Here is a 25798-nt window from a genome sequence, read left to right as displayed (position 1 = left end):
CAATGAGGGACCAGCAAAATACTTAATATTGCTGACAAATTTGAAAGAAGACATCAATAGCAACACAATAATAGTGGGAGACCGTAACACTGTCCTGTCAACCCTTTATTCGTTAATCAGGATGAAACCCCACAAGAATATCATAGCTCCGAAAGAGAAATGGATGAAAGTGGCCTAGTATATATATACTAGGGCATTCCATCCCTAGGAAACTGGATACACATTCTTCTCAAATGTATAAACTACATGCTGGCCCATAAAACATAAATCCATAAAAACAAGAGGATAGAAATCATACACACAACCTTCTCAAATCACAATGCACTGAAATTAGAAGTGAACTACAAAGGGACACAAGATAAACTTTAACACCTGGAAATTAAACAGCTCACTACTGAACAACCAGTGTGTCAGGGATAAAATCAAAGAGGAAATCAAAAGATTTATGGAAACAAGTGCTAATGAAGGCAGAAATTATCAGAATTTATGGGAGACAACATAAGTGGTACTAAGAGAAAAATTTATAGTTTAGCAAGCACACATCAGGAAGAAAGAAGGAGCCTACATACTTAGTTTACTCACACAGCTTATAAAATTAGAAAATGATCAACAAAATAGAATCAAAATAAGTAGGAAGAAGGAAATAAAAAAAATTTAGAGCAGAAATTAATGAGTGGAAATCCAAAAGAACCCCAAAGATCATTGAAAGCAAAAGTTGGTTCCTTGAAAAAATAAATAAGATTGATAAACTACTAGCAAAACTCACGAAGAGAGAGAAACACAACACAAATAGGCCTTCTGCACACCTATATTTATTGCTATTTACAATAGCCAGAATCTGGAAACATCCCAGATGCCCAATAACAGATGAGTGACTAAAGAAACTGTGGACATATACAAACTGGAATACTGTGCAGCCATCAGAAAAAATGAAGTCATGAAATTTTCCTATACACAGATGGATATGAAAACTATTATGGTGAGTGAAATAAGTCAGAGGGAGAAGGTAGACACAGAATAGTCTCACTCATCTATAAAATTTAAGAAAAATAAAATACATTATTATAATAATGCCCAGAGGCAATAGAGATGAGAGCTGGAAGGACTGGCCCACGATATGAAGCTGACCACAAAGAGTGATGAATTCAGTTAAAGAAATAATTACACTTACAACTAGCATGACAATGGTAGATGAGAGAAATAGATGCCTGTCTTAAATATAGGCAATGGGTGGGAGAGGAGGGAGATGGAGGGTACTGGTGGCGGGAACGTTGTACTGGTGAAGAGGCATGTTCTGCATTTTTAATTTTAATTTTAATTTTAATTTTGGTTTTTGGGCCACACCCGTTTATGCTCAGGGGTTACTCCTGGCAATGCACTCAGAAAATGCTCCTAGCATGGGGGACTATATGGGAGACCAGGAATTTAAATGACGTCAGTCCTGGATCTGCCTTATGAAAGACAAATGCCCTACTGCTGTGCTATTGCTTTGGCCCCTCTGTATTTTGTTTACTATAAATAAAACCCAACTAAAAACATGCTTGTTGTAATCATGGTGCTTAAAAAAAGATGTTTACTAAAAAAAGAGAGAAATTCCCCTGATTCATTGTTAATATGTACATAAAATACTAATGTGAAAGATATGTGTTGCAAGTCAGCCCCTGAAGAGGTTGACTGATGGAGGGATAGAGGATGAGGCCTTTCTCCTCCAGCTCGGACCACACGTCTGTTACTCTGTTCAGTCGGCGGTTCTGAGTTGAATGCGGCTCGAAGAAAGCCAACAGGCAGTCAGGCTTCCGAAGAAAACAGCTCTTTATTCCGTGAAGAGGCCGAAGCCAAAATCAGGTACCCCAGAATCAGGTACCACTCAATGGTGGGATCAGGTACCACCCACTGGTGGGAGCAGAATCAGGTACCACCCTAGGGTGGAGCAGAATGTCAGGTCACACCCTAGGGTAGGGCACAATCAATGGGTAGGGTAGGGTAGGGTAGGGTAGGGTCAGTAACATAATAATCCCATTAAAATGTTTACATATGCATCAATTAGGGGCCAGAGAGAGAGAGAGCATAGCAGTTAAGGCCTTTGCCTTAGAAACAAAAGGAAGGTGGTTTGAATCCCCACATCCCAGGAGCTAATTCTGAGTGTGGAGCCAGGAGTAAGTCCTGAGCGATTCCAGGTGTGACCCAAAAACCAAATACCAAAAACCAACAACAACAACAAATAAAGAAAAGGCGCTTCTTCTAGCCCGCTACACAACCTTTCTGGCATCTCTTCGAAGGATCTATGTACACCGTAGATTTATCTTCTCAGGAGCTTATAGTTGATTCCTTGATACATGTTTCTGGTTTTAGACTCCCTGTGTTTAGGTTAGAAGTTTTTCTTTACATTTTCCTATGATGCGCTCATGCAAACAGCCACTCTTTTATTTGACTAGTTTTTCCTTTAATAATTGTAGACAATATTGTTTGTTTACTAAAAACAAATGGGGGAATTGTTGTGTATGTAAATATTTTAATGGGATTATTATGTTACTGACCCTACCCTGATCAGTGATTGTGCCCTACCCTAGGGTGTGACCTGACATTCTGCTCCCACCCTAGGGTGTTACCTGATTCTACTCCCACCAATGGGTGGTACCTGATCCCACCATTGGGTGGTACCTTAATCTTAGGGGATAAAAGCAAGGGTCTGTGGAAGGCTAGAGGCTTGTTTTCCTGGGGCCTAGTCTTGGGCCTTTTGGCTTCGGCCTCTTCACGGAATAAAGAGCTGTTTTCTTCGGTAGCCTGACTGCCTGTTGGCTTTCTTCCAGCCGCATTCACCTCAGAGCCCTCAACTGAACAGGGTAACAGACGTGTGGTCCGAGCTGGAGGAGAAAGGACTCATCCTCCATCCCTCCATCAGTCAACCTCTTCAGGGGCTGACTTGAACAGATATGTAAGCCAAATATGATCAAAATAAAAACTATATATTTATTAGAAAAAAATATATAAATAGAATGGGGGGGGATGGGGATGGGTTGGAGGAGATGATGAGACAATGGTGGAAGTTGCCACAATGGTGGTGGGTGTGATATTAGAACATTATATAAATGAAACCGTATCATTAATAGTATAGAAAATCACAGTGCTGGGCCTGGAGAGATAGCACAGCGGCGTTTGCCTTGCAAGCAGCCGATCCAGGACCAAAGGTGGTTGGTTCGAATCCCGGTGTCCCATATGCTCCCCCGTGCCTGCCAGAAGCTATTTTTGAGCAGACAGCCAGGAGTAACCCCTGAGCACCGCCGGGTGTGGCCCCAAAACCAAAACCCAAAATAAATAAATAAATAAATAAATAAATAAATAAATAAATAATAAATAAATAAATAAAAAGAAAATCACAGTGCTTCAGGAAGGGAGGGTGAAAGAGGGTGGGAGGGAGAAAGGGAAGGGGGAAGAAAGAAAAGAAAGAAAGAAACTATAGCCAACACCCCTGCTGACTCATGCTCTGTGGCCCTTCTTCTCACCCCCCCCCTCAAATGTGGACTGTTGCCTGATAACAGACTCAGCTCCAGAAGGATCTCCAGTGCAAGAACTCTACCCGAACCTGTTCTGCCACAAATCATTTCTCTCTCTCTCTCTCTCTCTCTCTCTCTCTCTCTCTCTCTCTCTCTCTCTCTCTCTCTCTCTCTCTCTCTTCTCTTTCTTTTTTTGGTTTTTCAGTCACACTCGGCAGCGCTCAGGGGTTACTCCTGGCTCTACGCTCAGAAATCGCTCCTGACAGGCTCGGGGGACCATATGGGATGCCGGAATTCAAACCACCATCATTCTGCATGCGAGGCAAACGTCCTACATCCATGCTATCTCTCCGGCCCCACAAATCATTTCTCAAACTCAACAAGACCAGGGTGTGTGACGAAAATGTGCCCTGGATTCCACCCCCAACAGGAATATCTCAAAAGACAATAGGGAAGCCTATATTTCCTTTATAAGTTTAAGAACTCTATAAATACTACTTCTTAACCTTTTTATCTCCAAATGTGAGGTAGTCTCCTGCCATCACTTTGTTCCCTTAATTACTTTTTTTAAACTCATTTTTATTTCTTTTTTTCTTTATATATATATATTATATATAGGTCTTATTTTTGTTTTGTTCTCTTCCTTAACTTCACCTGTTTTGATTCTGCTTGGTACAAAAAACTACAAGAAAAAGTCTTGCCTAGGATAAAAATTCAGGTCAAAACAAGGGCACAGAGATGATGGAGCCTGACATTCTCATCCCCAAATGCAACAGCAATGCAATATAGCACTATTTCTTATTACAAAGGCATACTAAAAAAGGAGAAACTTTACGTGTAGAAAAAAGTTCTTATGTACTAGGGATAAAAATTCACATACTTTACAATACAGGGGAACCTCCCATCTTGAACATATGTCATGTGGACCCAATTTAGACTCCATGTGATTAGACAGCGACCATCCAACCCTGAACCCTAGATCTCAGACATAGAACCAATATAGTTCTCTGCAACTGCTCTAAGAACCAAACTCCCTCTGGGATATTCTTAATACTGCCTTGACACCAACATGCACAAGTTTTGATATGACATCTTGAAATGAGAAAATGGCAACAACTTGGTCTAAGACCAGGTTATCCTATCTAATCACCTAACAGTAAGATGGAATCAGAAGACATGCCATCCTTTGATCAGTGCAAAAGCCAAGATCACTAACTACAGAAGACTGACTGTGACAACCATGACTGGGCAGATCCTATCCCAGAACCAATAAAAAAAACTCTCATCTAGGCTTTGGTCTACGACCTGTACAACAACCAAGATCTCTAATTCCAGAGGTCTGACTGAGACAACTGCAACTGAGCAGATCTGGAAACAAGAAAAGACTCCTAGGAGCGGTGCAAAAACCAAGACTACCAAGACTACCAACTACAGAAGACTGATTAAAACAACAGTGATGGAACACAACTGTGAAAAGAAAGACTCCATCCTAGGCTCCATCCTATGACCTGTGCAAATACCAACATCTCTAGCTACAGAGGCCTGATTTTATCATCCACAACAGAGCGGAAATTTTCCAGACACCACAAAAGAACCTAGGGGAGAGGAAAAGAACATATATGGAGTCTGTAGTTATTCCCATGACAGTATTCAAGAAACCCTGTCATTTCTTAGGCCAAGAAAATCCCCTTTCTAAGCTCCCAATATTTACTATGTCTATTTAAAAAAAAAAAAAGAAGCACAAATTAAAGTTTTTTGGGGGTGTTTGTTTGTGTGTGTGTGTGTGTGTTGTTTTTATTTCAGAACCATGGTTATTGTGTGGTTGTTGTTTTTATTGCTGTAGTGTTTTTCGGGTTTTTTGTTTATTTTTATTTTTTGTATTGTTGTTATGGTTTTCTTCCTCTTTCCTTTTCTTCTCTTAAATTGATATTTAAAGCTTCTAGAAGGATTCCTCCTATTGTTTGCTTGTTTAATTTTTGCCCCATTTTAATTTTTTCTTTACTTCAAACAGAACCATATAACTTGAAACATCTTGTTTCGCCTCACAAATTGAGAGGAAATAATCGAGGGTACCAAGAGCAAACAGTTGTATGAACTTTGAATAGAAATAAAAAATGATTATATTTAAACACCAAATCCAAAGCCAATGACAACAGAATCGATACCCAATCTACAACAAGCTAGACACAGAGGGGACCACTTATATTCTAGCAGCCCGGGGGGCAAAGGAGAGGAATATGGGATGCATGCTGGAACAGGGGTGGAGGGGGACAACAATGGTGATGGGAATGCCCCTGATTCAATGTCACTATGTATTACTGTAAAGGATTTGTAATTCACTTTGGTCAAAATAAAAATTATTAGAAAAAAGAGAAAAGAAAGAAAGAAAGAAAGAAAGAAAGAAAGAAAGAAAGAAGAAAGAAAGAAAGAAAGAAAAAAGAAAGAGAAGAAAAAAGAAAGAAAGAAAGAAAGAAAGAAAGAAAAAAGAAAGAAAGAAAGAAGAAAAGAAAGAAAGAAAGAAAGAAAAAGAAAGAAAGAAAGAAAGAAAGAAAAGGAAAGAAGAAAGAAAGAAAGAAAGAAAGAAAGAAGAAAGAAGAAAGAAAGAAAAGAAAGAAAGAAGAAAAAGAAAGAAAGAAAGAAAGAAGAAAGAAAGAAAGAAAGAAAGAAAGAAAGAAAGAAAGAAAGAAAGAAAGAAAAAAGAAAGAAAGAAAGAAAAAAAAAGAGAAAGAAAGAAAGAAAAAGAAAGAAAGAAAGAAAGAAAGAAAAAGAAAGAAAGAAAGAAAGAAAGAAGAAAGAAAGGAAAAGAAAGAAAGAAAGAAGAAGAAAGAAAGAAAGAAAGAAAGAAAGAAAGAAAGAAAGAAAGAAAGAAAGAAAGAAAGAAAGAAAGAAAGAAAGAAAGGAAAGAAAGAGAAAGAAGAAAGAAAGAAAGGAGAAGAAAGAAAGAAAGAAAGAGAAGAAAGAAAAAAGAAAGAAAAGAAAGAAAGAAAGAAAGAAAGAAAGAAAGAAGAAGAAAGAAAGAAAGAAAGAAAGAAAAAGGAAGGAAGGAAGGAAGGAAGGAAGGAAGGAAGGAAGGAAGGAAGGAAGGAAGGGAGAGAGAAAGAAGTAAAATTTTTTAAAAAGAAATGTTTCAGCAATTTAACTAAAACAAACCACTGTGAAGAGCTATAATTGCAGAAATTTGATAGTCAACAAGACTGCAAAAATAAGAGATCTAAAGAAGAAAAATTAATACATTATTTGCAGCTTTAGTAAAATCTATGTTTACATGTAGGGATAATATAAAAATTTTACAATTCTATGTTTTACAATTCATCTTAGACTGTGAACTGCAGGGTTCAGGCTGATATCTTATTCCAAGACAGCTTCAACTCTAGATCCCTGTCACCTTTTAAGAACATTTTCCTAGCTATATACATAACTATTAAAGGAAACATATATCGAAACTAGTAATCCATCAAAACAAAATACATTTACGCAAACACTTGTGTAGAAAAAGATTCAGCTCTGAAGTAGTTAAAGATTAGGTAAAGCACTCCACTGCATGAATACTGTAAAGACAAACTACCTACATGAAAGAAAGATAGAATTTTACTGTTCTTATAACAGAGTCTTTTAAAAATATATAATTTTGTTGGTGTATATATATGTGACTCTCGCAGGAGTCCTCAAACTTTTTAAACAGGGGGCCAGTTCACTGTCCCTCAGACCATTGGAGGGTCTGACTATAGTAAAAACAAAACTTATGAACGAATTCTTATGCACACTGCATATATCTTATTTTGCAATGAAGAAACAAAACAGATACAAATACAATATGTGGCCTGTAGGCCATAGTTTGAGGACCACTGCGAGTAAACAAGGTGGCTGTTTTTCTTAAGAGTTTGAAGGAAAGAAATAGAGTGGATGGGGAGAAGACAGATGTGAAGTAACAGGGGACAGGGGTTAAGGGAATCTAGGTACCTTGGTGGTGTTAAGTGGATACAACTAAATAATATCAACAAAACTGAAATCATGAGACCCAAACTGTAATAGCAAAACTTAAAAAGTGCCTCTTACGATAATTTGGCTAGAGTGAGGATGAGGAGTTGGGGAGGATTGGGAACATAGGTGGAAAGAGAGTGATGAGATTGGTGCTGAAATAGTGTATGTCTAAAATTAAATCATGAATAATTTTGTAAATCACAGTACTTTAAAAAAAATTTTTTTAAATGGAAGAGTTTGGACTTCCTTTGCAGCTTAAAAACTAAGGAGGACCAAGCTTGCAGTTCCTAATTCCAAGAAGGAGAAGCCCCGAGAGGGTAAGCATGTACTGTGTCTGATTTCCAATAACGTGTGTTATTTGTCTGGAGAAGTTCAAGCACTTACTAAAACATATTAAAACTCTGGCTATAAACCACCATGAAAGTACTTCAAAACAGTGGCATATAGCAAATTCCTGTTCAATTAACTATGAACTCCTCACCCCACAGCATGTGCACTTGATGTGCTGGAGTTCAAACTTGCCATCTTGTCAATGAAGGAAAAAATGCAGTTTAGAATGACATATCTTCAATGATCCCCAGCAGTAACATTTTCTTCCATGGGAGCTTGAATAAATACCTTTTTTAGTGCTTTCTCAACCTCATTCTCAATGAAATGGGAATAGGGAGCAAAACAAATGTACAGAAAGAGTCATAATCAGAATAAGAGATCACATGATGGCAGTCGACTGAGCTGGAGTCAATGTCCCTGTTAGATCTAAACTGTGGAGGTGCTACATTTACCAGATAATACCTACCCACTGGTGGGCATATTTAAAAAGTTTAAGATGTTCTCCTTCAAAAGAACTTGTACCCTGGGTTAATATTAAAAGCACCACACAATATAATATAGTATGATAATATATCTTATGTATCAAGTGGAGACAGCAGAATATATAGGGTTTATAAAAAGTTAGGGGCTGGAAAGCTAGTATAATGGGTAAGAAGACAGTTGCCAGGTTCATGGCATATTTAGGTAGCCCAAATGGAGCCAGGAGTGCTCTGGACACTGCTTGGTGTGGTCCCATAATACACACACACACAAACACACACACACACACACTCTCTCTCTCTCGGTGTGGTCCCATAATACACACACACACACACACACACACACAAACATTCTTTATTTAGTTCCTCCTTTCCTCTTACAATGATGGCATGCTCTCAATTGTCTTTAGTTATGATAAACTGTATCATGCTTATGCCTGTAACTTTGCTAGAACATCTCAATTCCACAGCACTTAAATTCTTCCTTTAGAAATTAGTCTCTAATTTTCTAATTTCCTTTAGAAATTGGAAAAAAATGCACGGGCTTGTCATGAGAGACACCAATACAAATCAGTTTTACCATCTCTTATTTTGTATGATCATAGGCAATAATTAAACTACTATAGTATATAAAAAAGGGTGATTTTGCAGAATAAAATCAATTAAATTAAGGAGACCTACACACTAAAAGCCCCCAAAATATGGATTTTTCCCCTTGACAATTGTAATTTGTGCTGAGGCAAATCTAAACTGTAAGAACTACTATACATATTTAAAATTTTATTAAAGGAAATACTTAAATAATTTTAATGCTCAAACCCAAAATGAAAAAATACTGACAATTCTGAAAACAATAGGAAGCCATGCCACCAACCCAATTATTTACATTTGACGTATTTCCTGGTGAACTTTTCCCCTCAAACTTTTTCCTCTTAGTGTTTTTATTTCAATCATCTCTTATAATCATTTTTTATTAAATTTTCATTCTGCTTCTTCCAATTTAATATTATGGTAGAAATAGTTCAAAATTAATTTGATGTTCATAAAACATATTTTAATTTTTATATTAATAACATTAACTGATATAAATTTCAGGTCTGTCTTATTAAAACCAACATGCAAATATACTATGTTAATTTCACTATGACCTCTATAAAATTAGTTCTTTTGTAAAATGCATAATAATGTAGTCATGGCTGAGTGGTTAAGGCAATGGACTAGTAAAATGCATAATAATTTATTGAACAATAATATATTTTGGGGAACTCAAAATGCCCAAATCAGACCACCCCAGAATTCTGAGAGTTGCCCTCTTCAAAATAATCTTCGTTGGCATGCAGGTTATTTTTAACTAAGAACAATGGTGATCATGATGCTAAGGAGAAGTAAAGACTTGAAAACTGTTCCTTCAAATGATCTAGAAGGAAAAAATATCATTTAAGGGTATCGTGGGCATAGCTAACATTCAGGTTAAGATTATCAGTAAACAAGTCTTCTTTTGCTGAGAAATGTCTTTTCTTTTAGAGATAAAAGTTATCCCTCCCTACACAGTCTCTAGAGCCCACCATCTCACCTTGCTTAAGGACTTACACCACATTCAATCACCCTGATCCAGAAAAGAACCTGCACAATAAAGACTATATCTTTACCATGCAATGGTATAAAACAGATACTTCCTTTGTTAACATGTCTGATTCTATTTTTATTAGCTGACCAACCCAAGAAGAATCCAGAGGAGTGGGGCTCTTTCTCTTGTATCTTTACATAGATATTTACTTGTTTTTTATATAGGGCTGGTTGTCTTAAATTATTTGCACTTATAAGCAAAATTTAGTTGTTTTCTTCTTAAGAAAATACCTAGCATTTAAGCATCTCAAGAACAATGAGACAACACTCTCCACTTCACAAAGGTATTCAAGATATTATAAGCCAGATATAAAAATTTATCATAAACGGGCCAAAGCAATAGTACAGTGAGTAGGGTGTTTGCCTTGCATGCAACCAAGCCATGTTCAATTCCAAGCATCCTATATGGTCATCTCATATCCCAAGCACCATCAGAAGTAACTCCTGAATAGAGTCAGGAGTGACCATGAGCACTGCCATGTACTCCCCCCCCCAATTTTGATAGTATGGTCTCTAGGTACCTATCAGAAATGGAGACTTAGAATTCCTGGATTTTGTGACATTTAAATTCTAGGTTATCCTTATTTTCTACCTTATTTCATTACCAAAATAGTGTTAGAAGCAAATGGCTCTTAGATTTTGAAATTAAACATTCTTAATCTTGGAACCAAGGAGATACAGGGCACTTGAAGTGCATGCGGCTAACCCAGTTTTAATCTCAGTATCCCATATAGTCTGAGTCTATCAGGAATGAGTTCTTAATGCAGAGCCAGGAGTGACTCCTGAGCACCATTGGCTCGGTCTCCATAATAAACCAAAAAAAAATCTTATTTCTTTATTTCATAGTTATAACAGTATGAAATGATCCAAAAAGCAATATCAGTAATGAGGCAAAGCAGTACTGTCTGAATGCCTTCAGAAAATATAGCCAGGGATGTTGGTGGCAATGGTTTTTACAGAGAAAATAATAGAAATAACACATAATAATAGCTCTGAAGAAATATCAAACTGCTAATAGATTAAACTCACAACATAAATGCCACACTATTTAAGAGTTAAATTGTTCATTTCAGAGAGGCTCAATCACATATCAATCACAGAAAAATAGGGGCTGGAGAGGTTCTGCTAGAGGTAAGGCATCTGCATTGCAAGCTCTAGCCTATGACAAACCGCGGTTCGATCCCCCAGCATCCCATATGGTTCCCCCAAGCCAGGGACAATATCTGAGTGCATAGCCAGGAGTAACCCCTGAGCGTCAAATGGGTGAGGGCAAAAAAAAAAAAAAAAAAACCCAACAAAACAAACAAAAAATAGATAACTTATTTATGGAAGTCATTGGTAAATCTTCCATTTCTGCTCCATTAATGGGATTTAAAAAATTCCTTTTAGAATGGAACTTATAAATTTGAAAAAATATTTGGTTGATGTTCTAAAGTCTCTGAGGCTTCTTGTCCCTTAAGGACACCTGGAACTTCTCTACTGTGTTCCAGAAGATGAGTATTGGACTGACTTAGAGAAGTATTATTGTTAATAAATGAGAATTTCTGCAGAGTCAGAAAGGAAACAAAATGGGTTAAAATATAATTCACTGGTATAATTACCATCAAAGAATAGTTTCTACCTTATGGACACATTATTATACTTAGTTTCCCCTAGTAGGAATTACTCTTGTTATAATGACTGAAATTTTAGTCATTGTAACTAACAAAATATACTAAGAAGCTCATAGAGGAAATGCTATTTAAATGGTGGCCCATAAAATACAGCCTAATGTTCCTGATGCACAGGTAGTATTGCCTAAAGGGAAGAGAATATGAGCTAGCAGTTTATGCTCCAGATCCACTGCCTTGAGATAAGTGATCACTGACAAGTTTTTATCTTGAAAAGACAAAGGGGAGAAACTGTCAAGTGGTGCTCAGGGACCCTCCCAAATATTCTCTGCCAACCAAGCTGGAGATTCAGTGTAAGGGTTTGAGGACCTGGTACTCAGCTCGGAGCTGAGATGCTAGAGAATTCCTTGGCCACTCCAGCTCCAGAGCTGTATCTAGTGATGCACTTGGGAAATCGCCAAGGGTGCCAGGGATCAAACCAAGCAGGTTGGCCACATGCAAAGCATGCACCTAGCCCTTGAACCATCTCTCTGCCACAAGTAATATTTAACATGTCAGTAAATGTGCCTTTGCCTTCTTTTCATATATGCAACATGGTGGAATAGTATTTTTTGTAAGAATATAAACTAAATATGCATGGGAGTATATATATACATGCATACACACATCTATGCATTTATATACACATGTATGCTCATTTTTCCTTGAACAATTTCACATAGAGAATGTGAGCGAGAGAGAGAAAGAGAAAGTAGACATTTGATACACATATAGCAGTCAAAATAGCAGGTATCATTAAATACTGAAAGTTTTCTATAGTGAAAGAAGCATAGTAAATAGTAAAAGGGGAAAAAATATTAAAAACACCTAGGATTAATTCCCATTACTGATCCATTTTTTCTGACCTTGGTTAAAACCACAGTAGATTTTAGTTTCTACATGTGTCAGATGGGGAAAATAAGAGCTACCCATATGACATACTGTTTATATTAGAAATTCTGTGAAATAATAACTAAACAGAAATTTGAATATTATAAAGTGTATACTAATATAAGTTCTTTGCAACTGAAATTCTATCATTTGAAAAACAATGATCTTTATCTGTGGAAACACAAAAGAATATGGAAGAGAAACTGATTTAAAATTCTAATCCAAACAAGCTTTTGATCCTTGTTACAAAATAACTATTTATGACCTTTAAAAATAGTTACTTTTAATGAAATACATGGCCCCAAAATGGTTTCAACCCAGGTAAGAATCTACTTTATTATACAAAATAATTAAACTCCTAAAAACCCTTACTGAGCTCAATTTCACTTAAGATACTGCACTTGAGTAAGACTAGATGTCTAGCCAGAGTTCATAATGTGCAATCTAGTAGGTATATTAATGGAGGTTATAATGGCAAAGCTTTATGATCTCTTTAAACATGACTCTAAAGCCAGGAAGATAGTACAGGATTTAAGGCACATGCTTTGTATACGCCTGACACCACATAGTTCACTGAGCCTCCCCGGGGACAGAAGGTCCCTGGCATACTAAAGAAGAAAGAAACCCAACTCTGCCACCAATTTGCTGTATTCTTTAACAATGTGCATAACTTCCCTGAATTCATGTTATCTGACTCAAACTTGAGCCTTCAATTAATGGAGAAGATAGATAATGTACAATATCGGGAAACCCAGTCAGTGCTTTTTCAATCACCACCCTTCCTTTTCTCTAAGTACACACAGAAATGACATCCAAAGTAGAATCAGGCTAAGTGTCATAACAAAAGAAGATGTGACACACTAAGCAGGCCTAAAGAAGGCTTCCTGGAAGGGATCTGCATTGGCCTTGAAGGGCAGGTAAGTTATCAATACATCCTGTTTATGGAAAGAAACTGGAGGCAATATATAAACAATAAGGCCTGAAATAAATAGAAAAAATACTTGGATGTGTTTAGCAAAGAACATTGATTCTTGGGGCCAGAGAAATAGCATGGAGGTAAAGCGTTTGCCTTGCATGCAGAAGGTCGGTGGTTCGAATCCCGGCATCCCATATGGTCCCTGGAACCTGCCAGGAGCAATTTCTGAGCATAGAGCCAGGAGTAACCCCTGAGTGCAGCTGGGTGTGACCCAAAAACAAAACAAACAAACAAACAAAAACATTGATTCTATTTGGGAGAAGTAACTTGGGCAATAACAAAAATGAGGGAAAGAAAAGACAAAGTTAGTTGGGGTCAACTTATGCCAAGTCTTTATGACCACAGAGATTTTGCATTTTTATGGGAAGGCACTATCATTTTCTAAATAGTGCAATTGGTTGGCCTTGTGATGGCTGTTCACAGAATTAAATGGAGCGCTCAGAGAAATGTCAGTTATAAAGGGTTTAGACAGGAAGAATTTCAGGAACTTGTATGTAGAAAATAACTTTCCCTTAGAGATGGTTCATCAACAGACTTCCTGGGAAGGAAGGACAGGCTCAGGTCTCATTGTATTTTTAGACAAAGAAACCCAGGCTAAAAGAAGTGGAGTAAAAGAGATCTTGCCCCAGGTCATATAAATTAACATTAACAGCAGACAGAGAAAACAAATTCAGGATTCCCTCCTCTCAGTCTGTTACTTGAGACAGCATTTCCTCTCTCTCTCAAGCATTTCTGAAAGATAATTATCAAGGATAAATTCTCAAAAGTATGCTCTTACCAGGAGCATGCAAAATGGATACTGTCCATGTGATTGTAAACTGGACAACTAGAGAATGGAAAAAATGCTGTGTGTTTCTCTCATTTGTTGTTACCTTATAAGACACAGCAAGATTTTAAAATTCAAAGGAAAACTTTACTAGTCAAGTTATATCTGAATATCTCATTAAAATAGGTATATCATGTTGGTCATCAAAATTTTCAGGAGAAAAACATTTACAAATTTCAATAAGTTATCCATTATTCACTGTCAAAATTTTTCTCCCAAACCACCCTCCATACCTTCAAAAACTGACACAGATTTATGTCTTTCTCTGTCTCTCTTCTTTCTCTCTGTTTTTTGTCTTTCTCTGTCTCAAGCTCTGTCTGTCTGTCTGTCTCCGCCCCCACCTTCTGTCTTTCTCCAATAACTGACATGGACATGTTGCCTTGGTTATATTTGTGTTAGTTTTTTCTAGAAAGAGATACTTCTCCTATCATCTTTTGCTAACCATGTACAAAGTACAAGGACAGCTTTTTGAAACAACTCTGCTTTGCTCATATATTTTACTAATGTGGAATGCCTGAGAGAAATTACCTAACATGTTGGGAAACAGCAAAAATAAGCAACAATTTATTTTGCTGTCTGTGGCAATTCAGAAAAAGTGAACATTTTATAAGTTACACTAATTTAATGAAAGTTTGGTGAATACAACTACTTTTCTGAAAGTGTGAGTTCAGAAAATCTTTATGAAGAAGCAATATTGGAAATGTAAGGCTAAGAATTAGTTCCCAATTTAATGTGGCATAATAGGTGGTTCTGAATGATATCATAAACTAAATACATTCTTAGAGATTATAGTATGTAGGTAAGCAATAGGTAAGCTGAGAAGAAATAAGAAAAAATTCTCAATTAATTGCTTACAGTAGAACCATGCAAGAAAGGTCACAACTCCAAAGACAGAAACTGCATACACTTTCATTTAGCAAACATGAATTTAATTCATGGTATTATTTCAAAATTGACAGAATAGAATAAATATAGTTGACATATTATACCTAATTTGTACATAGAAACTGCTGTATAATATGACTGATATAAAAACATTTATTAGGATGTTATCTTTATCATTAAGAATAAAAATGTTGGGCTGAAAATATAGTATAGCAGGGCATACTATATATAGTGCAAATTTGTCTGGCACTAGGCCAACTGGGTTCAATTCCTTACTTCCCATATGGTCCCCCAAGCACTGACAGGAGTAATTCCTGCCTGCAAAGAAATGAGTAAGTCCTGAGAAATGCTGCATATAACCCCCCAAAAAACAAACAAGAATAATAAAGTTAAAAAGCAAGGAAGATAAATATAGAAAATGTCCACCTACCAAGATGACTTTAGCTATATAACACACTAAAGTCCTATGTTTTTCAAATGACTTTTTTAGGTTATGCAATTAGCATTGTTTATAGCTCATTATAATAGTTTTAATTTATTTATTTCCTTATGGTACAGTACTGCTTGAACCCTAAAAAGGTTAGGATTACCCAGGCCATACTTGGTGATGGCCTTAAGGTCAGAGCCTTGGGGGCACAAGTATCCTTAGAGTGATGCCTGGGGATTTTGTAGTGCTTCATGCTAAAGCAGCGTTGGCCACATGTAAAACATGGACTTTAACCCATAAACTATCTTTCTAACCTCTTTACCATAATTTCGCTGCTAATGCAAACCAAATTATTTTAGAGTTTGACTACTAAATACACGGTTGCTGTGAAATTTCATGTGATGCTCTGTATTTTGCTGTTGAAATATTAAGCTACTTGCATTTTAGAAGATTTTTTTAAATCAGGAATACAGGCTAGATGTTAGATTGGTGTTTATCAAACTTTTCCAGACTATGGTTTCTTCAAACTTTGTTTCCTTCCTATGGTCTCCCACTTCCTGTCCACTTCCTGGTTGACACCTTGTGCTTATGCTGTGAGACCCCATTTTACACAATTTTCACCTGCATTCTCCTTGTACTATCCCAGGAAGCTACAGGAGGTTGAATGAACTCTGGTTGCAAAATGCTTTGCTACACAATGCCTCCTTTTATCCCCTATACTTCACAATGACAATATATATAAGATTATAATATAATATGATGTCTATCTACATATTATGACAATAGATTTTAAAATATCAAACCATCTTTGCATTATAAGATAAATCCCATATACTAGTGTTAAATAGTTAATTTTAAACTCTTTTGAATTGGTTTGCTAAACTTTTTATTTCATATTTTCTCCATAATTGTAACAACAATTTTCGATTTTCTCTTTTATGTTACATATGTATATAGATTCAAATAAGGCTGAATAAAATAACCTAGTTGTCTGCAGGCCAATGTTTCTACTAGGAACTAGTAATGGCAGCACATAGAGATACCAGCAGGCTATGAAGAAATGACTACTAATAGGAATAAGATTGTAGAGATAAAAAACCTTTTAAAGATGAGCAGAGTAGCTACTCTGCTACAAATGATCTTGAGCTACAAATGATCTTGAGGGACTTTGTTGAATTTACTCATAGCAACAGACTGAGAATTTGGGTTAGATCCAGGCAGAAAATAGTTATAAGGACTGAAAGAAAATTTACTGAATTTTGTTGCTTCCAGAAGACTGATATGCCACAACTGAAGACTTGTGGGCAAATTTCCTTATTTTATGAATTCTACAGCTACACTGGTGAAGCAAAATAAGTACTTAAGCCAAAACTTTCAAAAGGCTAAGTACAATGTTTTAGAGAAAAAGATTCTATAGTAGAAAGATACATGGGAATCTCAAATAGGAATTAGAGCCTTTGAAGGAGTGGGGAATTGACAATGACAATTTTCAGTAATTTTTCTCCCTGATGGTGATTACTAACCAATATAAAGTCCATCACAAAGCACCCGCAAGCTTCTCAAGTTGAAGAAGGCAGATGGATGAAGAGATAAGACTTCTCTGAAATATGAAAAGTTCCAGAGTCCTTTAGATGTTGAAGACGAAATGACAAGGGAGACTCTCATTAAAAGCTCAAAAGAACCATATCCTAGCAACAGAAGCAAATGAAAGGCACATTGCAATAGCAACCATGCTTGATCCAGATAAGCCCATGACGTATTCAGTGATGAGGTGTGAACAAAACCCAACATTCACTCTACCTACTTAGAAGGGAAAGAATGAACAAAAGGGAAATATTGGTGGAAGATGACATTAACTGAACTCTACATATTCTAAAAACATTGACAACTACACAGTAGTAGTAGTAGTAGTAGTAGTAGTAGTAGTAGTAGTAGTAGTAGTAGTAATAGTAGTAGGAGGAGGAGGAGGAGGAGGAGGAGGAAGAGATGGTCCATGACTAAAAACAAGGGAGAAAAATCACAGAAACAAATCCAATTATACACACACACACACACACACACACACACACACAAGGTGCTACCATATATATTAGTAAAACATATATGTGCCCTTTGAACTGAGCTTCCTCTCTGGCCAATGAGACTTTACTTCCTTTTTCTCTTCCTTCCATCATTCTTCCCTTCCTTACTTCCTTGCTTCTTCCTTCCTGTCCTCCCTCCCTCCCTGTTACTTCCTCCTTTCCTTCTCTTATCTTTTTCTCTCCCTACCTCAAACCTTTTTTCCTCCTCCCTCCTTTCATTTTCACCCCTCCTCCATTTCTTCCTACCTCCTTCTTCCCTTCCTCTTTCTCTTCCTCCTCCCTCCTTCCCTTCCACCCTTTATTCCTCCTCCCTCCCTTCTCCCTCACTCTTTTCTTTCCTCTTTCGTTTTTCCTTCCTTTCCTCTCTCACAGCATCAGGAATCAAACCCAGGGCCACACACATGAATGTCAAGTACTATAACACTGAGCTACATACATGTGAATAAACAATGACTTTACTGTTTTATTTTCTCTATTATTTGGTTAACATTTTTTGTTGTTTGACTGGAGTTGGTTTGTTTTGGTTTGGGACCATCCCTAGCAGGATTAGAACTTACTACATGCTCTGTCCTCAGGGATCCCTGTTGGTGATGTTCAAGGAACCATATTGGGGATTGAAGCTGTGTCAGCAGCATGCAAGGCTAGCACCTTACCACTGTACTATCTCTACAACCCCCATTTAGTTGTTTCATTTTCTTAAAAATCCGAAAGAAGGGGCTGGAGAGATAGCAGGGAGGTATGGTGTTTGCCTTGCATGTAGAAGGACAGTGGTTCGAATCCCGGCATCCCATATGTTCCCCCGAGCCTGCCAGGAGTTATTTCTGAGCAGAAGTAACCCCTGAGCACTGCTGGGTGTGATCCAAAAACCAAAATCCAAAAAATAAAAAATTGAAAGAAGAGCCATGTCGCTTTCCATAAAACTAACACCAAAGATCTTATTTTATATCTTCATGTCTTCACATCATCAGGAAATAAAATTGATGTCAAAGCTCATTTCTAATCCAACTGTCTACCTGCACTGTGATTCCTTAGAATGAATGTTAGTATTTAAAATAATCTAAATTAACTAGATATCATAAAAATAGCAGTGATGAATTCTATCCATGTGCCAGAATCATTAATGTTCATACAAAATTAGCTATTTCTTTCTATGTACCTCAAATAGTTGCTTACATTTGCAGTAATATCCAAAGGAACTTGAAATCAGGTAAACAATAATTTTTAAATGATCAGTTAATATGTTCAAGAAAATTAAAAAAAATAGAAAATTTCATCAGAGAATTTGAGGTTATTATAAGAAAATGGAAACATTATAACCAAAGATATAGATTTTGGATTCTAACTCCAGTTTATTCCTCTACTTCTACATGATACGTTCAATGCTATATGGGCCTATACAAATCATTAGAGTAATGCAAATAGACATGATGGGAAAAATTATACTCACAATAAATACTATACAAACATCAATGAAAAACAATGGGAAGGTTTGGAAATAGGATGATAATTTATAGCTGGGGGTGGGAATGCATGCCTGGGGAACAAATTCAGACATGTGACTCTACCGCCTCAGTTATATCCTCAGCCTCCAAATCAGATTTTTGGGGGATTGAGGATTTTTCAAGCAGAGTTTAGGTGGCCTGAGGGCCCTGACAGTGATAAACAGTCAACACAGTAGTACAGGCCCAAGAATGCAGTGATGGTTGTGCTCTGTAGCAATAGAACCAGAGAACATGCTTAGGAGGCCTCAGGGGCCAGAACCAGTGATATTTGGGAATCACTGTAGTGCTAGGGATCAAGCCAGAGTTGGTACATACAAGGCATCACCCCGATTTCTATGATGCCCCCAAACCAGATTTCAAGGGCTTTCTTTTCAACAGGATGTACAGAAAAAAGCAACTGTCACTTACAGGCAGGTGTGTGAAAACAGCAAAGGTGCTTCGCAAGAAGGCAATGAGGTCAACTAGGTAGTCACTAGCTTTGTTGTCCAAATCTCCTGTCACCCAGTCATAATCAGCCAGCTGTAAGAACTGGTCGATCTTCTGGTTTAAGTTGGTATAAATTTCCTCTTCAGCTGCATGTCTGGCATCCTGTGAAACAGCAAATTGAAAGCTCATTCAGACTTTCAATGTGAAAAAGAACTTATGCTTGAATACATCTCAGGAAGGAACAGAAGTGGGAATATTAAGTAATACCACATTAATTAAATTCACTCTTTTTTTTTTCAAAAGCAGAGGAGAGTCTTTTGTATTTTGTGTCTGCAAGACAAATTATTATTTTGCTTCACTAAACAGAGAAACTGCCTTCACTGCTCTCAGCTATCAGCATTCTACTTTCTTTTCTTTGTCCAAAACTACACCCACTCTCAGGATCTGACAAACTGTCATATCCTCTAGGACTCAAAAATCTCCCTTCATTTAATATAATCCTCTCTAAATCTTCTCTCTTCACTTTTCTTATATCTTAAGCATTCAACTTATATTTTCTCACTATTCACTAGCCTACCTCTAATTCTTTATCATGCTTCTTCAAAAATTTATATACTTTGAGTTCCCTAAAATATATTCTAAGTAAAAACATACTTTAAAAAAATATACTGATGGGGCTGGAGTGATAGCACAGAGGTAGGGCGTTTTGCCTTGCATGCAGCTGACCCAGGAAGAACCTGCGTTCAATCCCACATGGTCTCCCAAGCCAGGAGTGATTTCTGAGCGTATAACCAGGAGTGACCCCTGAGCATCACCAGCTATGACCCCAAAACCAATATATATATATTGGTTTTTATATTTTTTATATATTGGTTCAGTATATAGATATACACTAAAACAGGGGCAGAACAATAGTATAGTGGGTAGGGTGCTTGCCTTGCACACAGCAGATTCATCCTATATGGTCTACTGAGCCCTACCAGGAGTGATCCCTGAGTGCAGAGCAAGGGATATGCTCTGAGCAACACCTAGTATGGTCCCAAAACAAAAGCAAAGCAAAATTCTGTTCAACAGCAAAATGAGTTTGGGAAACTATTTGGGAAACATCCAATGTGTACCAGCCCAAGGTTGAATTGCCAGCACACCATATCATCCTCCAGCACTGCCAAGAGTGATCCTTAATTCCTCACTGCTCAAAATTAAGCCCCAAGCAGGATGTTGCTCTCCCCCAACCAAAATTTCAACCAAAACCATACTTTGAGGGATAGTTTTAGGTCTCAGGACCTAAGCTTGTTTGAGGGACCATAGTAGTACTGGATATTGAACTAGGGCTGCCTACAACCAAGACAAGTATTTAACTTTTGCGCTAAGACTTCAGCCATAGAACTCTTTTCCTTTGACTTACGTTATGTGACTTTCTCCTCTCTACTTTTTCTGGCCTCTAATTTCCTCAATTTCTCTAGCTGACATGAAAAACCCATATGTCTGATTGTTCCCAGAGCAATATAACTGACAGAAATTTTGAACTTAGTAGGTCCAGAAACAGATTTTTTTTTGTTTGTTTGTTTTTTGGGTCACACTTGGCAGCGCACAGGGCTTACTCCTGGCAGGCTCGGGGGACCTTAAGGGATGCCAGGATTTGAACCACCATCCTTCTGCAGGCAAGGCAAACACCCTACCTCCATGCCATCTCTCTGGCCCCCACCAGAAACAGATTTATCATCCTCTACAGTAGATGCCAAAACAGAGACACGGCATACCTATAAACAACATACCTAATTCTATTCTTTACTTCACAGTCACTATAATCTATAAAATTTAATTCCTAAACTTCTAATTTATACCTCCTTTTCTATTTTCACTTTAATACTGCATAATTTTGCAATATATTTGTATACTATAATATAGGCATTGAATATATTTATGAAAACAATGTTTAATGGAAACTCCTTGATTCAAGATAATAAAATATTGTCCATAAGTTTCCATTGAGTGTAATTTTCTTTTCATTACTAGATATTGATTTTTTTTTTAGAAATTTAGGCTTAGAGAAAAATTGAGTTTTTCTCAAAAGAAAATTGTGTTTTTCTTTCTACTTTCTCTCACTGTCTCTCCTATTTAAATATCTTGCATTAATGTGGAACATTTGTCACAGCTAGTCAACCAATATTTGCATTTATTAAAGTCAATAAGTCCATATTTTTATTAAGGTTTACTTTTGTGATGTATGGTATTATGAATATTAATAAATGTTTATCATGTATTCACCATTACAGAACTATATAAAATAGATTCACTTACTTAAAAATCCACTCTGCTCTATCTGTTCATCTCTTTTACTCATCCCCAAAATTCTGGCCACTAATGAGCTTTTAATTTTTCCCATTATTTGTCTTTTCCAGAATGTCAGACAGTTAGAAATCATATGGTATTTTCAGATTGTATTTTTTTACTTAGTATTGCACGTAAAGTTCTTCCAGGTCTTTCTAAGACCCAAGAATCCATTTATTCTCAACACAGTATAACACTCTATTGTCCAGTGTTCTTACAGGCATTTTATAAAAAAAAAAAAAAAGTCACTTAACCATCAAAGGACATCTTAAATCACTTAGCCATCAAAGGATATCATGGTAGCTTACAAGTTTTGGCAATTTATGAATAAAATGGCTCTAAACATTTATGTGTAAGCTTTTGTGTGGCTCAAGTGCTCAACTCACCTGGGTAATATCAAAAAACAAGACTGGTAGATTGCATTGTAAGATTATCTACATTTATTGTTAGAAGATCGTGATCAACTATCTTCCAAAATGACAGTACAATTTTGCATTAGTACTCAAAAGAATGAGCTGGGTTTTCCACCCCCAGCACTTCATTTGTCAGAGTTTTGGATTTGGGCCACTGTTGTAATTATGTAGGACTATCTATCTCGATCTCATTATTGTTTTAATTTGCAATTGCGAGCTTTCTGATCAAATTTTCAGCCCGTGTTTAGAATCAGGTTATTTGTTTTACTATTGCTGTTTACCAGGGTTGTTTTTTTGTGTTTGTTTTGTATATTTTGGATATAACTCCTTTACCAGAAATGCATTTGAAAAATATTTTCTCTTAATGTCTTGCTTGTCTTCATTCTCTAGCAATGTTCTTGAGAGCAATCTTTCATTTTCATGAAGTCCAAATATATCAAATTTCCCTTGATGAGTCATTTGTTGGTGTCATAACTAAAATGTCCTTATCAAAGCTAAGATAATTATGATTTTCTTATTTTGTATTGAGATTGTAATCACATTGTTTTTAATCACGTTGTGAGTGCAGTGTTTTTCCAAAGGGCAATACTGTTCCTGGTAGGGGAGGGCACTGGAAGGAGATCATAATAGATGCAAATATTTACTGTTTACTTAAAGAAGGTAAATTTCAAGGAGAGCACTGAATGATTTTTTTTCTGGCAAAGGGGTGGTAAGCCAAATAAATTTTGCTAACTACTCTATTAATCTTTTAAAGTTAATCTTTGTGAAAATGTAACATCTGTGTTTAGATTCATTTTTCTTTTCCTTTTAATATGAGTATTCAGTAATTCCAAAACCATATATTTCAAAGATTTAGTTCCTGGTTGTTTTTGCTCCTTGTCAAGTTACTATTTGGCACTAGAGCCAACCATCACTTTATTATGGTGATGTTTTGAGAATGCGTCCTCTTTCACGATTTTGTTGGTATGTCAACATCATAGAGTATAATTATGCAAAGCTAGATGGTATAGCCTTCTGCATGTGATCTCTTGTTGACTGAAATGTCATTATATGACACTTGATCTTATTTGTGTGGGTCTGCTTCTGGGCTCCTGGTTATTTCTCCTGCTCAGTATATTATTCATTTGTCAATATCATATTGTCTTGAATAGTCTTGAAATAAGATAGGGTCAATTTTCTAATGGTGTTTTCATTTACTATTGCATTAGCTTCACTGGGAACTATGCCATGTGATAAGAACTTTAGAATCAGCTTATTGATATCCACTGAATAATTTGCTAGGGTTTGAATTGTAATGAATCTATTCATCAATTTGGAAAGAACCAATGATAAAATTTTGAATTTTGAGCCAGAGTCAAGTAGCTGCCTTGCATGTAGCTGCCCTAATTTCAATCCCTACACTATGGTCCCTAGAGCCCCAGAGCAGTAATTCCAGAGCACTGGAATTCATGAGTAATTCCTAAGCACTGCTGGATATAGGTCCTCTAAAATAATATTATTTTTAGTTTTTAAAATCCATGAGCATAGACAATGTAATCATTTATTAAGATTTTTTTATTTTTCATCAGTTTCACATTTTCTTTTTTTTTTTTTCCTTTTTTTTTTTTTTGTCTTTTTTTTTTAACCACACCCGGCTATGCTCAGGGGCTCTTCCTAGCTTTGCTCAGGACGCCTTCCTGGCATGCACGGGGGGCCATGTGGGATGCCGGTGACCGAACTCAGGTCGAGCGCGTGCAAGGCAAGCACCCTACCCGCTGTTCTATCGCTCCGGCCCCAGTTTCACATTTTCTTACATAGCTCATGTAAGATGTCTATCCCTTTCTCATTGGAATATGTTAATATAAATAATATTATTGGGAGTTTGTTATTTTTGGCTAAGGGACTGCTCCCAGCAGTGCTTGGTGGCTATTCTTAACTGTTCATAAGTAACTTCTGGCCATATTATGTGATGCTGAGCATTGAACTGTGTTGGATACATACAAGGTTAGTGCCTTAATCATAGTTTTTATCTCTTTATCTCTTGGTTTTGTGTTTTGGGTCACACCCTGCAGTGCTCAAGAGTTACTCCTGGCTCTGCACTCAGAAATTGCTCCTGGCAGGCACAGGCGACCATATGGGATGCCAGGATGTGAACCATCGTCCATCCTGGATCAGCTGTGTGCAGGGCGTTTGCAAACGCCCTATCGATGTGTTATCTCTCCAGTCGCTGGTACTGTGTTCTTAATTTCAAACAGAAATTCTAATCACAGGCATATAAAAAAGTAAAATACTTTCATGTGTTATCTTGAACCCTGCTTTACTTATTATTTCCCATAGTTTTACTGTTAGCTCTTCAGTATTTTTTGTTAGAAAATGTCATTATTCATGTAAACAGTTTTGTGTGTACTTCCCAAGTATGCCAAACTTTAATTTTTGTCTTACTGGCTAGTGCACAGGGATAATGTAAGAGGATACATACTCTTGCCTTCTTCCTTGTTAGCAGGATATTTCTAGTTTCTCACTACTAAGTATGATGTCAGCTATAAAATTTCTTGTAATTGCTCTTTATCAACTTGATAAAGATCCTCTCCATTCTTGTATGCTGAGATTTTTTTTTAATATGAAACACTTCACGAATTTGCATGTCATCCTTGCACAGGGGCCATGCTAATCCTCTCTGTATTATTCCAATTTTAGTATATGTGTTGCCGAAGCGAGCACATTTGCTGAGAATTTTTAATCATAGGTAGATGCTATATTTTGTCTAATATTTCCTCTGTCTCTACTGATAAAATTACATCAAATGATTTATGAATGTGTGAGTAAACTTTGCAAATCTGGAACAAATACAGGTAGTGATAAATTAAAATACTTTTTGGTTTCTTTCTGTTTGGGGGGAAAATACAGCTGAGCTCAGAGTTCACAGCTGGTTTTGTACTGCTAGGGATCATTTATGGCAGGGCTTAGAAGAACATCATGTGGCACTAGGATAAAATATACATTGCCCATATGCAAGGGAAGCACCTTACCCACTGTATTACCTCTCTGTTCCCTAGAGCATAATTCTTTAGATAAATTATTGGATTTAATTTGTCTATACTTTGTTGAGAATTTTTGCATTGATATTCATGAAACATTTTGGTCTGTAGCTTTCCTTTCCAGCAATTTCTCTTTGATATTATGAAAATATTGGATTCATGCATTAGGCAGTATCCCTTCTCCTATTTTCTGGCAAAATTTTCTATTTGTTGAGAATCTTTGTTTTTTTCTTCCTTTCTTTTTTATTTGAGAATCTTTGTACTTTTTACCTTAATAATTAAAATATTTTTAAATAAATTAATAAATAAAACTGAAATAATAATTTAAATTACATAATGTAATAGATATGCACTCACACTATACAAGATTCCCTATGTCCTGTTAACAATACATTCATCAAATAAAATACATTGGTTTCATTCATTCAAAAGGACATATGTACACCATTATTCATTGCTACACT

General features: G+C 36.6%; 1 protein-coding gene and 1 non-coding gene across 2 annotated transcripts in view; both read right to left on the bottom strand.

Annotated features, from left to right (window-relative positions):
- Positions 1–25798, bottom strand: part of EXOC6B (exocyst complex component 6B) — a 604019-nt gene that overhangs the window by 212217 nt on the left and 366004 nt on the right. The window contains exon 18 of the mRNA XM_049785045.1: positions 19556–19735. Within this exon, the coding sequence (XP_049641002.1) occupies positions 19556–19735 (180 nt within the window). The remainder of the gene's footprint in view (positions 1–19555; positions 19736–25798) is intronic.
- Positions 24911–25017, bottom strand: LOC126025161 (U6 spliceosomal RNA). Its single transcript, XR_007501206.1, has one exon. It is a non-coding gene; the product is annotated as a U6 spliceosomal RNA (small nuclear RNA).

The sequence above is a fragment of the Suncus etruscus genome, chromosome 12 (assembly GCF_024139225.1).
Source record: "Suncus etruscus isolate mSunEtr1 chromosome 12, mSunEtr1.pri.cur, whole genome shotgun sequence".
Taxonomy (NCBI): domain Eukaryota; kingdom Metazoa; phylum Chordata; class Mammalia; order Eulipotyphla; family Soricidae; genus Suncus; species Suncus etruscus.
This window is presented reverse-complemented; position numbering and strand designations above follow the sequence as displayed.